Raw genomic sequence first — 14,894 nt, 5'->3', positions numbered from 1 at the left:
TCTATCTCCAATAGGGTCACATGGAAGCACTGGGGTGCTATAATTTAGATTTTGAAAGTCCCCCAAAGTCCAGTGTTAAAGGCCTATTATGTATTGAGAAGTGAGACTAGACTTAGTGGGAGGTTTAGCTTTATTGGTGACATGTCCTTAGGGGACATTGTGAACCACTGGCCTCCAGCATTCTTAATCCACTCTGACTAGAAGGAGGGCCGCTTTGCTCCACTAGACATACCTTTTCCTGATACTGCCATATCTTCAAAGAGTAGGGTCAGTGGATGGTGGGGTGACTCTGAAACCACATTACAGAATAAGCTTACCTTCCTCCTTGGTGAGCTTCCTCGGGTATTGTGCAGTAGGTAACATATAGTGTTGTAAGAAAAAAACTTACAAACACAAGGGGTCTCACTACAGCATTAAGCTCCCTCCTTCACCCCAAAACAATTCTATATATTCAAATTAGTTTTCCTTACATTGTAGACCAAGGGCACGTCATTTGATTTAAGCTTTATTTATACAGTCTGTCCTAAGGATGTTGATAGTCATAGTCATTGTTGTCTTCTGCATCAAAATTATACCTTGAATATATGTTTTTAAAAAGAATTTTTTAATGAACATTTCCAGGCTGGGAGCATAGGTTAGTATAAGATCATTCACCTTGTATGTGTTCAGTACTCAGTACCACAAAGACACACGCACATATACAGAGAGAGAGAGAAAGAGAGAGAGAGAGAGAGAGAGAGAGAGAGAGAGAGAGAGAGAGAGAACACACACAATATACACACAGGAACACACACACAAACACACTCATAGACAAACACAACCCGCGCCTGTTCACAATTAGTCTATTGCAGTTTTAAAGGACTTTGTACCCATTCTGTCTGAAACATGATTCCTATTTCAAAAAGAGCATGTGTATGGATTGAATTATGCCCAATCCTACCCCTCCACCAATACAAAACAACAAAACCCAATAAAACTCCAAACTTGTTTCTTGTGAATTATATCTTCTTAGCTATAATAGGGTCTTCTACGTATACTCAAGTTGAGATGAAGTTATTAGCTGGGCAGCAATGAAATCGATACTTTTCTGCTTTTTCTAAAAGCTGCTGACCTCTCATTTGGGTCCACAGGCAACTAAAACAGATTGAAAGCATAACACATCTTCCTTTATTTGTGTCTGTCTTACTTTAGCTGATGGCACAGAGTTAAGTCACTGCCCTTAACTTTCCCTCTTGAGTGACCTTTGGATCTAGGTACAGCGACGTTTCACGGAACAGAACGAGCCCTGAAACCAATGACAATGATTAGCAGTGAGGGCAAGGTTGCATCTTGGAGCAGAAGTAATCATCTAAGAACCTCTGCCTTATCCCTTCAAGCAATAATGACTTCTTTGGACCACACTGAAGTACTAGAACTAAGACAGCATTCAAGGAGACTGCACCTTTTTCGAGACTGCTTAATCATGTATACTTCTTGCCCCTTGGCACACATTTTCCTCCATTTAAACTTAAAGGTTGTGTCTATAACCTGAAGATAAACTTGGAGTCAATCGACCCCTTTACTTGTTCTTCCCAGTGTGGCCATATTGAATAAATCTCCTTCCTCTGTTTTTCCCAATTACCTGTCCCTTCAATTGGTATATAGGAGACAGCTGATAGAACCCAGCTTGTTGATGCTTCCAGACTCTGGCTTTTACCCTAAAATCTCTGGTTATACCAAATCAGTATATCTGGTGTCAGTATTAGAGAAAAACACTCTATAAACACTCAGCACTCCCAGGGAAAGCACTGAGTTATGACAAATTGGGCTGAGGGAGAGAAGAGAAAGAAAAGAGAGGGTGGAGAAAGGGAAGAAAGGAAGGGGCAGGGAGAGAAAAGGAAGTCAGAAGAGGGAGATTGGCATGATTCAACTGCAAGTAAGAAATACATGGTTGGTAGCCATCATCAGCAGTAGTAGAGAGGCAAAGAGGGCATGCACCCCGTCTCAAAGGAAACATGGCTTTCTGACATCAGATGCTTGGGTTTTAGACTTACAGTCTATAGAACTATAAAATAATACATTTCTATTAAGCCAACCAACTTGGGAAATATGGGGGTCTTAGTAAGTATCCTTCACAGGTTCATGTATTGAGTATTTTGTACCCCATCTGTGTTGCGGGCCGCAGGAATATATCATAAGAACTCAGCTGGTTATGGCAAAGTCACTACCTGGAGGGATCATGGAATTCCTCCAGAGGAAGCCAAATCCCAAGGAGTTTTTGGTGTTACTTGGCTTGTTATATATCAGCTGTATTCTGTTATGAAAATCATGTGTGCCTTCATAGCTTTCCCAATTGACTTTTCCCTAAGAAGGACTAACAGTGTAGACTGAGCACTCTCTGGACATACACATTCCAGGTAATTTGGAGAACAGCCTCAGGGAAAGGCTTTCTCTGGAATCAGATATCTCCCTTGGCCACTTTCAAGGACTACAGGAAACACCACCCAGGTGGACGCCCAACTGCCAAGGACTAACAATGATAACAGCCCACCTGAAAGTTTCCTGACTTAAATTCCACAAGGAGACATCACCCAGGTGGTCACCCAATTTCCGAGGATTAACAGTGATAACAGCCCACAGGCGAGTCTCCTGACTTAAGGTAAATTCCACAAGGAGACACTGCCCAAGTCAGGTAGACATTAAGTAACAGCTTTACACAATTTAGCTCAGACCCCTCCTTTCTTACAGCCTTACTAACTTTATAGACCTCTAGCTACTTACCTAACCACTTCTAGGAATATTTAGATAAACTTCTGTGCTAACAGCTATGCTCAGCCAGAACTCCCAGTTCAAGTCTCCCTGTAATTATCATTATTGGTAGCATCCGGCCAGGTCCATCACCGGATGGAGGAAAGTACCTTATCAGAGTTACCTCTGTACTCTCTAAGAACAGACTTAAGCATCCAGGTTACCTGTTTGAGAAGGGCTGGCGGATGTGTCAATTAAGCCTATTCTTATCACCCCTCCATTTGACCCTGGAAGCCTGGCTCTGCACTGCTAAGGAAATACTGCTTGTAAGTGTATATATACCAGAACTCCCAGGGCAGGAGAGGACAGAGAAGAGAAGAGAATGGAAGAACGAGATGGGTAAGAACTTGAGAGGAACGAGCTGAGATGGGGAAGAACTAGATTGAAGAGCAAAAAGAGAGGACTAGAGGAACGAGATGGAAGATGAGGAAGAGCCAGATGGGGAAGAACAAGATGAGGAAGAGCCAGATGCGAGAGAAGGAGATGGGAGAGAAGCGGATGGGGGAAAGAACTAGATAAATGAGAACCTAGAAGGGACAGAACTAGATGAAGGAATTAAGATAGAACCTAGAGGGGACAGTAGATAAATACAGAGAGAAATCAGGCAAGAAAGGAGCTAGACATGAGAACAGAACTGAAGCTGTGTATAAAGGATGTTATGCCAGAGGAATTAAAGCAAGTGGACTATAGAACTCGGTGTGCTGCGATTATATTTCTTGATTAATAGTCCTCGCCGTCAGTAGTTCTCTCTCCTGAGCCCCTGGGATGTATAATATTGAGGCTGGTTCTTCTAATATTATACAAGACATCTGGTGGCAGCTTAGGGAGGTTATAGAGCCTTTGGAAGGAGAAGCTCTATTGGAGAATGTACATCACAGGGGGTGGGATAGGTCTTGAGGGTTTGTAGACTCACCCTTTCCTTCCTGTGTTCCATCCCTCCCTCTCCTTCCTGTGTGCGGATAAAACTTTGATCAGCCAGCTATCTGTTCAGGCCTTCCCCGCCATGATGGACTCCATTCCTCTGGACTCATGAAACAAAATAAACTCTTCCTTAAGTTGCTCCTCTTAGAATATTTTATTGCAACAGAAAGGTGACTAAGACAGAAATTGGAACCAGGAAAGTAAAGTTACTGTGCAGAATCTGACATGTTAGTTTTAAGAGGAATGAGGAAGACTTTAGAAACAAAGAAGACTTTATAATGTTGGACCAGAAAACCATTGAATGTTGTGAGCTGAGCTTTCCTGGTCATTCTAGTAGGAGCCTTGAAGACTGTAATGCTGAGAGCTATGTGAACAGTGGAATTGTAGGGAAAGGGGGCTGGCTAAAGAAACCCACCCTGACCCTGGAGCCCAGAACTAGGGAAAGATGGCTCAGATCAGGGCAGAAAAAAACAGTTTGGCTCAGTCAGATCAGAGCCATCTCTTCCCCTGGTCAATGGACTTGTGAAACCAACCAATCACAGAGAAGGACAGTAAAACCCTGGGCCCCAAGTCCACCCCTGGTTGCCTCCACCCCCAAGACATCCTATGTAAACTGTCCTACCAGTTCAGTGTTTAAAAAGGCTGTTCTCTCCACCCTGGTAGAGGGAGCTACTCTCCTGGATTCCTCCTTCCCAAATAAATCTCTTTCTCAAGAGTTTTGGGTGTGAAGATCCTTGCTGAGACATCCCTCAGTAAACAAAACAAGGGAAAGCTGAAAGAGCAGAGCAAGGAGGAGCTGAACAGAAGAAGATCTTTGCTGAGAAGACTCTCAGTGGACAGAGCAAGAGAGAGCTGAAAAAGTAACACTTTTCTCCGGAGCCTGAGGAGATTGCTACATTTCTGTAGGGGTTTTCCCTTTTGCAGAGTGAAGCAAAAGAAGCAGCATCTTAGGCTGGAGAAGCTGAGCTCTGCTAGGAAGCCCCCTTAAGTGAGGGCTGAGCAAAGCTCAGCTGTAGTGGCTCTCCAGGAAAGGAGCAGAATTGCTATATCCTGCAGGGAGACCATCCCCCATCACACCAGGTATACCCTGACTTTCCCGAACAGTCAGGATAACCTTCCCTACTGAAGCAATTCCAGGCCTGACTTTCCCAAGAAGTCAGAAAAATTTCCTTTCCAGGGTTGGGCTGCTTCTTTGCAGTTTCATCCATCAGAACTGTGCTAAACAGCTCCAGGAGTCCAGGATACTTTCGGGGCAGAGCTGTTGTTCTGAGCAGCTCGAGGTATCCAGGACACCTCACCTTCCAGGGTCTCCTTGCAGTTCAGCCATCAGAGCTGTCCTAAGCAGCTCAAGGTGTTAACTGACTCCCCAGGTAGTCAGGACACCTTTGCCCAGAGTTGCAAAGCTCACATTTTGGTGCAGAAATCTGGGACCAAACGCACAGAGATGCAACAAATTCACTTGCAGGAATCTCAGATAATGAGGTTTCAGAAGGGCAGAAGAACTCTATTGGCAACTGAGATAGAGGCCATTCATGTGATATTTTGGCAAAGAATCTGGCTATTTCCTGCCCATGCCCTGAAAAGTTACCTGAAGATAAATTTAAAAACAATGAACTAATTTATCTTGTGGAAGAAATTTTACAACTGCATAGCATTGAGTCTGTGATGTGGTTATTACTGATTACCTTACGCAGACATACAATGAAAAAGAGCAATAAGCAGGGCAAAAATAAATGAAAACTGCTGTGTGGAGAAGAAAAGAACATTAGGAAGCATTGCAATCACAGCTGTGTGTTATGGAATATTTGTTTAAATATACAAAGATGTGTTGATTTATTTGTGTAAAGATATGTTGCATTTGTTTAACTATGTAAAGATGTGTTGCATTTGTTTAATTGTATAAAGATACGTTGCTCTTTTACCTTGCCTGCCTATGGCACCCGATTGATCTAATAAAAAACTGAATGGCCAATAACAAGGGAGGAGGTATAGGCCAGACTTTGGGGCAGGGAGAGTAAGTAGAAGGAGGAAAGAGAGGAGAAAGAGAAAGAGAGGGGGGGGGAGACACCAGGGAGATGCTAGGGGTCAGACAGACAGACACAGAGGAAGCAGAAAAGTAGGACATACAGAAGGAAAGAAAGGTAAAAAGCCCCAAGGCAAAATATAGATGAATAGAAACCGGTTAAATTAAGTTAAAAGAGCTGGTGGGACAAACCTAGGCTAAAGGTGAGCATTCATAATTAATAATAAGTCTCCGTGTCTTTATTTGGGAGCTGGTTGGTGGCCCAAAGAAAATTCCAACTACAGTTGTGTTTAAAGAGAGGCTGTGGTTCTTAAGGAGACTAGCACAATTAAAGGGAAGCCTTCTGCTCTTCATTGAGAAGATAGGAAAGTACCTTCCAGGAAAAACAACACTTGGTTAAGCCTCCACCTTATGAAAGAGAGCTAGGGGGTTGCTTATTCGTAGAAAGCAGTTGCTTCAGTATCCCAGTGTTGGTGCAACTGTGGTCTACAAGGCCCAGGTACAGCCCATGCTGGCAGCCAAACGTAGCAGTGTTATCCATGAGGTACTAGTTTTGGAGACAAGAAAAATGTACGGTTGAGGGAGTTCTGGATTCTTCCTCTGTAGTTTCAGGAAGCTGCTAGAGCCAAGAAACGTGTGACAGGGTCACAGTTCTTTCAAAGATACCCCGAGAAGCCATTGAACAAAGCTGTTATACTTGTGGTAGAGACCTCAAATTTTTGGAGATGCCAGAATCATGAGACATCCTCTACCAAGGAGAGTTGCATACAGGGAGTGGGAGCAGTCCAAGGTAGATGTTTATATCTCAGGCAGCAAAACTTGGGGGAGAGAACCACCTAAGCCCTTTGAAATCAAAGCCGCAGATGCTGAACATGGAACTACAGGATTCAGTGTTTGCCCACCATCCTGTGCTCTACTCTTTCCTCATTATGCTTCCATTCCTCTTTTTTTTTTTTTTTTTTTGAATGTTAATGTATCTAATATGTCATTGTATGCTGGGAGTATGTAAATTGTCCTGTTTAACTGGGAGGGTCATGGTTAAAAAATTACCTTCAGTCTTAGAAGAGACTTTGAACTTTTGAATAGTATTGAGACTGTTAAAAACTATGGGAACTTTTGAAGTTAGATTAAATGTATTTTGCAGTATGATATGATGATATGACAATGACCATGAGCCTTTGGGGACCTGGGGTGGAATATGGTGGTTTGAATGAGAAACATCCCCTACTGGCTTGGTCCCCCACTGGAGGTGTTTATTGGAGAGGTTACAGAAACCTTAGGTAGAATCTTGCTGGAGGAGTTAAATAACTGGGTGGGGGGCTGAAGCTTGCAGCCTCTCCTCACTTCCCCCCCTCTCTCTCTTCCCCCCTCCCTCTCCCTGTCTCCTCTCTCTTTCTGCTTCCCGTGTGTGAATGAAAATGTCATGCCTTCCCCACCAAGATGGACTCCATCCCTCTGGAACCCTAAGCAAAAATGAACACTTTCTTCCTTCAGTCTCTTTTGTCAGAATGTATTACAACAACAGAAAAGTAACAGATACATGAAACAAGCCCAGGATAACTCTATAACAATGTAAGACACCCATGTTAGATAGATTATACTCTGCCAACCAAGGTGAGGGATCTAATATTTCCATTTTGCCTCACAAAGAGATAGTAAGGAGTCCCACCATTTGCTACCTGCCATGATGAAACAATTGCTTCTTGCTTGCTTAGAACACTACTGATCCCCAGCTTCGAGACTTTCTTAAGCAATTAGAATTCAAAGGGAGTAAGACTCCAACGTGAATGTATTTGCTGCATCCCTGGCAGTTAATACATTAACAAATGCTTGACAAAATTGGACTGCAGTGCCTGGGGAGTTGGCTCAGTTAGTAGTGCTTGCCTGGCAAGAATGAGCACCTTGATTTAATCCCAGAAAGCATGAAAAAGTGTTAGGCATTATGGCTTTCACTTGTCCACCCAGAGCTGGAGAAATGGAGATGGGAGGATCTTCAGACTCACTGGCCAAACAGCTTACCCTACTTGGTGAGCTCCAAACAGACCCCTCTCAAAGTAGGTGGGTGGCATTACTAAAAACAACACATGTATATACTTGTTTGCCTGTGTACCCACACACAAGGACACACACATACACAAGAAAATTGAGTCTCAAGTTCATTACCTTGAGGTTCTATTTGATACAGCAAGGTTATGTTCTCTTAGTATCCCTAACTGTCGTCTCACTAAAGAAAGCATCCATGGTGGATTCTTCCTGAAAATGTGACCAGGCACCATTCTCTCCTCTCCCATCAAGCTACTGCTGATGTTCCCCTTTCCTTTCTGTGGAAATCAACCTGGGAGAAATACCTGCTGTCTCCCCTCACTCAGCGTGTACATGCCTACAGACTCTGGACTGCCTATTACTCTCTGAACTGCCCTTGCTTTGAGTTGAGCATCAGATGTCAGAGTCACCAAGGATCTCACTCTTTGGCTCCCCCACTTAATACTTTGTTATTTCTTCTTTGAACCTTTAATAGATCTCTATGGCTTTCAGGCTGAAATCAAGTTCTAGTTAAGCAGGAAGGGCTATTCACAGCCCCTGCCTCTCCCCTGCATGGGCTCTCTAGCTGGTCCCAGCAAATAATGTGCAGTTTTCTGCTATTTGGGGCAATGCTGGCCTTCTGACCTTTTGTAGATGTCTTTACCCAAGTGGCTGGTCTTCTCCATGGCTGCTGAATTCATTAGTATTCAGTTGACTATGAGCAGCCTCACTTAGGCAGTCTGCAGAGCTAATGAGCTACTCATCATCAAGTAGGCTAATTCAGGCTTGTTCAAGATGGACTTGGGGTTCTCAAGAACAGGCGAGAGTCAACTCTGCGTGAAAGGTTTGTTCAAATTTCTATTGGCCTCACCCTTTGCTCTCTTGTCAGATCAGTCAAATAAGATTATGTGGCCAAGACTAAGGTTAATGTGGGAGAAAACCACCAATGCTGTGGGTTCTAAGGTGCCACATTACCTTCTAGCTTTCACCTTCTCCTTCTCCATTCATTCATTCATTCATTCATTCATTCATTCATTCCTTTATCCCACAGACTTTAGGAACATCTACTGTAATCAAAGCTGGTGGCTAGGTACTAAGGACACAGAGAATTTTCTGGGGCTTGGAATTTATATTCTGTGACAGTCATCAAGACCAGCACATTCAGTAGAAGTCAGGATTACAAAGGTCCCAGGAGGTAGGCTAGCATTCTCTGCATTCAGCATCATTTCCACAGAAGTTGCTTTCTGGTTGCTCAGGATTGCTTATCAACATCCCTGGATACCTAGGATTGCCTATCAATAGCTTCTCCCCCCTAAGAGCAACCCAGAACTGAAATACAGAAGACAAAAGTCAAAAGTTTTTAAGAATATATTTTTTAACATTTTAACTAGGAGAAAACATCACATTTGTTTCCTCATATATAGTTCAAACATATAATTATGTAATGTCAGCATTTCCACTAAATATCTCAAAGTCAAAGGTAGGAGCCAGGTGGGAATGGCAATAGTGTGATCCTGAGCCCCACCCCACCCCCATGGGAATGGCAACAACATAATGCTGAAGCCCCCAAACTGTTCGCTTGTTTATAGAAATAGCTGCTTGTGACTTCGAATTCATACGTGCAGAAATTACATAGACCAAAAGTCCAATGAAAACCTTCTCAAAAGAACTCCTGGAAAGTCTCCCTATTAAGGAGATTCCTTGTTCTCTTCAATGAGGACAGATCACATTAGGAGCCTGGCCTCTCTTCGGGGGAGGGGGTACAGAGTGGGGCTTCATTTTCTCACAAAAGGCGCAATGTGAAGCGCATCTGTGAACACTGCATAATTTGTTATGTTCTACAAAGAGGTGGGTTTTTGTTATCCACACCCCAGAGCTGTTGGGCACTGCTTCCCCCATGATCTCTATTCAGGTCCTGCAAAGAAACCGGGCTTCAAAAAGTGAAAGGAAAGGAAAATTTTTCCTTAAAAATTAGATACAGATTATCACTTCAAAATGCAGGGGGGAATCTTACAAGTGATGGTTTGTGGATTAGCTTTGCAATGGACATCCAGCCCTTTCTAAAAAAGCGTACTAGCGGTGGTCAACTGTGACAAATGTGGTTTATTACTCTCCGAACTGCACTGTGGCTACCCATCTAATGTAAATGAGGAATGTGGAGTGAACTTGAACTGCTTCTTGGACATGAATGACCAGAGAATTTATTTGATGAAACATTAAAGGCTAAATATGGTAACTGTCTCTTTGATGGTTTGGTATAATCAGTTCTTTCGTTCATTAACATATCTTTCATCGTTTTGGTTATTACTCTTTTCTGGTAATTACATAGCAACCTAAATGAAATGGCAAAGACAAAAAAAAGTTTATGTACAATAGTTAAAAAATAATAGCAACCTTATATTTTGTGGTAAATATTCACATTTTTATGTAATTAACTCTTTTAAAAAGTGTTTTCAAGTACAAGAAGGAATTAGTTGATAAAAATATGGATATATTCACTGTTGAATGTGCCACTCTCTGGATGAATTTTAAAATGTCTTCTGTTTTTTCAATAAGAAAAACAGGCTTCCTGACATGGACTTATTATTCACCAGACCATTTCCCTTCCTATGATAACTGGGCAGCATGAACTCTCACTGGGGGCATATCCTCGGCAATCCCTAACGACACTATGTAGGCAAGGTACCATGGTATGGCAACATTTCCTCTCCTTATGTGTCTAGTCACATTTAAGATAGGAGATGCTTTATCCCCAATAACTAATGCTAAGGTAGTGTGTGTGTGTGTGTGTGTGTGTGTGTGTGTGTGTGTGTGTGTGTGTGGTGTTTAAATATTATCTTTTAAATCACCCACAGAAACTCTAAGAATAAATTATAAAATCATGTTTCATGTTACTAGTGACTCTTTAAATGAAATTTCGCATTGAAACTTTGTCATTAAAACAGAAAGGCCTTTTAGTTGTGTCCATACAAGCATAATAAATTGTATATGTTTGTGATACTGAATGACTCTTGCCCATATGCTCCACTGCAAAGCTACATGAATGAGGCATTTACCAAATCAGGCCCACCACATTAAACAGAAAAACAATCTTTATCCATGGTAACTTATCAGTTTCAATTAATCAACCTTAACAATGGAAATTCTGATGTGTTCAAGCAACTTGAAAGCAATAGGTCATCTCCAGGGCAGCCATGTTGTGTCTTTGTGCCTATGGTTTCAAACAAAGCAACATCTCCAATAAATAGACATACATATACATACGTGTGCATATATATATACATACGTATGGACAGTTCCAGCTGTGCTGTGCAGTTCCAACAAAAATGCATGTGGACTGTATATGATTTTTTTATCATGGCAAATGTAATTGTCTGCCTTGGAGTATCACTTTTTGAGCTCTGCAAGTTTAAACAAAAGGAAAGAAATCTCCATTGGATGACTATCCTTTCAGTTTCTGTGCTGCTATGTGAATAGCATTGTGCAAACCATTCCAATGGTTTTGAAAAGGGGTAACCATTGGTTTGATTTGGTTACACGGTTTAGTAAAGAGCTCCCTCCCACTGCCTTAGGGTCTGTGAAAGGTCTGTGACCTGTTTAGAACTGCCAAGTGAAATGTCATGTCGCCCCTCCCAAATGGGAGTATCTGCATTCATTTGATCAGTATAAAAAATGATTGGGGATGGTGAGATCACTGCTTTTGAATTGCAATTTATAGCAGTTTACAAAAATGCACATTGTTGGAAAAGAAAACATGGAAGTGTTTCTTTCTAAATTGCATTACCTGTGAAATGTCATTAGTCTTTTAAGGATATTTACATCCCTTTTTTTTATTATTTGAGAGACCTGCATTGATTAAAGAAAATCAGAATATTGTGGGTTTTCTTAACTTACATTTTTGTCTTACTAGTAGAATTTAGGGGGAGGGGGAATGCGTCTGTGTTGGAGTTCTTAGGGTAAACAGGACTTCTTATCAAGCCCATTTACTAATCCCAGGACATAAGCTTTGCTAATGAGAAAAATCCCCAATTATCTTTCACAGAAAGTAGGAGAGATTCATTGTGGGTAAATGCCTTGACTGCTGATTTCTAACAGAGAGGCTGAAATCTCTGGTTTGCTTGGCTCTCCCAGTTTCCATCATTCTGTCAACATTTTAAGTCTTCTCTATGAGGTGGTACCCATGGATGTAGACATGTAGATTCATCCTCTTCTTCCACTCATAGTTTGACAAAATGTAATGGGTGTGACAGAGTATGCTAACGAAAAAATAGATAGGTTGTTCAAGTTCATAAACACTATTGCAGCTTCCGGAGGCCTCTGGGTGCAGACCCTGGTCCTTTTTATATTGTCCTCACAAATCTAGAGAGTTCCATCTTTGCATCTTAGAGTGTGCAATTCCTTTGAAGAAATCTTTGAGACAGAAAAGTTACTTTGGGAAAGGGCCTTAGGACTCCCCTCCTTAGTAGGTGGCTAGAAAAAGAAAGCCCTCCCCCTTTTTTTCCAGAAGAGACTTGACCCACACAGACTCTAAAGCACTCCACTTTGAACCTCACCACTATTGAAAATAGAGGTTGTCACGTTTTTATCTTTGTTCACGTTGAGCCTTGGAGTGACAGCTGCGCTCTCTGTTCCCCTCTCCTACTGCCCAGCCTGGAAGTGTCCACATTGACACCTACTGGTGATCATAGGCTGAAAGTCTTTGTTGCCTCCTCCACACTCCTGGCTTTCACTGAGCTCAGTTCCAGACCTTTGTTCCCCTTCAAAGGCTGCAACATCACATCTCCTGTTGTGGCTTTCCTGTTTCAGACCCCCAGAGCTTGGCTCACAATTTACACACCAGGTGAACATCCCTCCCTACAAGGCAGAATCTAGCCTAGGGGAGGGAGTGGCATCTTCCAGTTTCCCTGCCTCAGTGGATTTTCCTTAGTTTCCTTTCCTCACCGTTCCTAACTTTCTATCTCACACAGAGGGGGATTGGAGCGCAAATGTCAAATTACTTTAGGTAAATTTCAGTGCTGAATCTCTAGATCCAGAGAACTGTCCCACCTCCCCCACCCCGTTTTTCCATTCTTTTATAATGCCTCATAATTCTAAGCAGAAGACCTGGCCTCGGTCACAGACACCTAAGACCATCTATCTCTACAGCCTGTGGCCGCAGGAAAGCTGTCACTGAGGAAAATTTGGCTGGCACAGCCTATTTTGAAGCCCAAGGATGATCTGACCCCCTAGCCTACCTACCCCACAACTTAACCATCCTGGTGATTTAAGAAGCCCCCAGCTGGGCAAGGGCCATTTCAAAATACTGTGGATTACAGGGAGACTGGGGGTAGGGTGGAGAGCCCCTAGTAAAAGGAAAGTTCAAGTCTGTTCATCTTTTCCTCATTTCTAGCAAAGTCGTGGGCATCTGCGCAAGATTATTTGGAGAAAGAGTTCATGCCCCAGCACATGACCAGGAGACCCACATGATTAAAGACATAGCAATCTGGGCTCTGCAGAGCTGGCCTCAGATGAAGATGCTCCTCCTCGTATTGGCGGGCGTAAGACTTGCCCACCCTTGACAAGTACTGTCTCCAAGACGTTTTTAAACTGGCAGTTCAGCTTCTCCTCATCGCGTACCGGAAGCGAGCTCCAGACCTGTGCGCTCCTTTGCGCACTTTCTCAAGCCCTGCTGAAACCCTCCAGAATGAAACTCTGGGGCTTCCTTTCTGGGATTTAGAGACCTGCCCCAGTGCCTAGGGGTGAGAAAGAATGGATATCAATAATAATAATAATAAAATAAAAATTGAGGCCTTAAACTTGTTTAACTCATCCTTCCCTCGCGCCCCACCCCACATACATCCAGTCTCTTATGCAAAGCCAAATCAACCCTGCTTCCTGAACGTGAACCCTGAAGAGGCAAGAGTATTTTGCATTTCCTGTGGGGAGGTGCACTTTTCCTCTCATTTCCGCACAGGGCTCTGTGTCCTAAAGGCAAGGCATGATTCTTTAGTAAGGAAACTCTTTGGAGTTTTGCTTCTTGATAAGGATGAAGACCAAGATCAATGTCTAATCGCTCTGTCTGCAAGCCAGGTGCCACTTACCGCAGAGCCAGGCTGCTTCTCTCCATGCGTAACGTTCAGCTTTGTGCTTTCTATTGCCTGAACTTCAAGGCTGTCTGCCTTGTACCTGATGCTAGGCTCTGGGCAACAAATCTCTAAGGCTACTTCTTAAGTCGCAAGCGATATATTTAGAGTAGCTGTCACATAAAGCTGGCATAGGCTGGTCCAAAAGAAAGCTGGAGAGGCGATTTATTTGTGCGTAAAAGGCACAAGATTTAACTGGAGAGAGACCTGTTTTTTGAAAGCTAGTGCTTGGGATGGCATGGCGCCGTGGAGCATTATTCGAGCCTCATCTCCTACACACTATATACCACCGCCTCCAAAGAAGTGTTGCCCTAGAAACTTGTTTTAAATCTGCTGCTATATATCAACACCTTGTTTTAGCAGTGCTTGGCTGAATTACAGTTACACAGTTTGGCGCTTCTTTCAAATTTCCTCCCATCAGTTTGGCTAAAGAAAGGAATTTTTCTCCTTTAGGAATGAATTGGCTTAATTAGTAAGTAGATTAATGGCAATTGCTGGTGAGTTGGTTTCCAGCAGAGTTTCACCAGAGAGGGTTAATCGGAGTCAGGTCTGGAATCTTTCCCAGAACTGGCTGCCAGCCATTCCCACCAACCAATCAACCCTACAAGAAACGAAGGAGACTCCATAAAATTTAGATTCTCTGTGTCATTATCCTGGCCCAAAATTCCATGGAAGTGTCTCCTGTTTGGATGTAGTAAGACCTTCCATTTCAGAATTTTACTGGACAGCCTTAACCTTTAAGAGTTATCTGGCTACCAAAGTGGAATTTCAAATGGCACAATAAGTGTCACTACAGATGCTGAGTGCATTGCAAATGTCAGAGACTCTGGTCAACTTCAGATTTGGAGACCTTGCAGCCCCCTCCCAAGGCCAGTCCTAAATCTGCTACCCACCAGAATGCTTTCAAAAGTTTGTGCTGTATGCTTTGCAGCCTTTTCACTCATTTTTTTTCCATAGTGATAAAAAATGCATTCATAGTTTAACTCGCAGCTGCATTAGTCTTGCCAAAAAAAAAAAAA

The 14,894-nt window shown here is 42.7% G+C and overlaps 1 protein-coding gene across 1 annotated transcript in view; it reads left to right on the top strand.

Moving 5' to 3' along the window:
• Positions 1 to 13,534, top strand: part of C5H10orf67 (chromosome 5 C10orf67 homolog) — a 115,464-nt gene extending 101,930 nt beyond the window's left edge. The window contains exon 17 of the mRNA XM_037206000.1: positions 13,143 to 13,534. Within this exon, the coding sequence (XP_037061895.1) occupies positions 13,143 to 13,219 (77 nt within the window). The 3' untranslated portion in view covers positions 13,220 to 13,534. The remainder of the gene's footprint in view (positions 1 to 13,142) is intronic.
• Positions 13,535 to 14,894: the final 1,360 nt, after the last annotated feature.

Source organism: Peromyscus leucopus, chromosome 5, assembly GCF_004664715.2.
Source record: "Peromyscus leucopus breed LL Stock chromosome 5, UCI_PerLeu_2.1, whole genome shotgun sequence".
Taxonomy (NCBI): domain Eukaryota; kingdom Metazoa; phylum Chordata; class Mammalia; order Rodentia; family Cricetidae; genus Peromyscus; species Peromyscus leucopus.
Note: the sequence above shows the minus strand (reverse complement) of the source record. Positions and strands in the feature narration are given on the sequence as shown.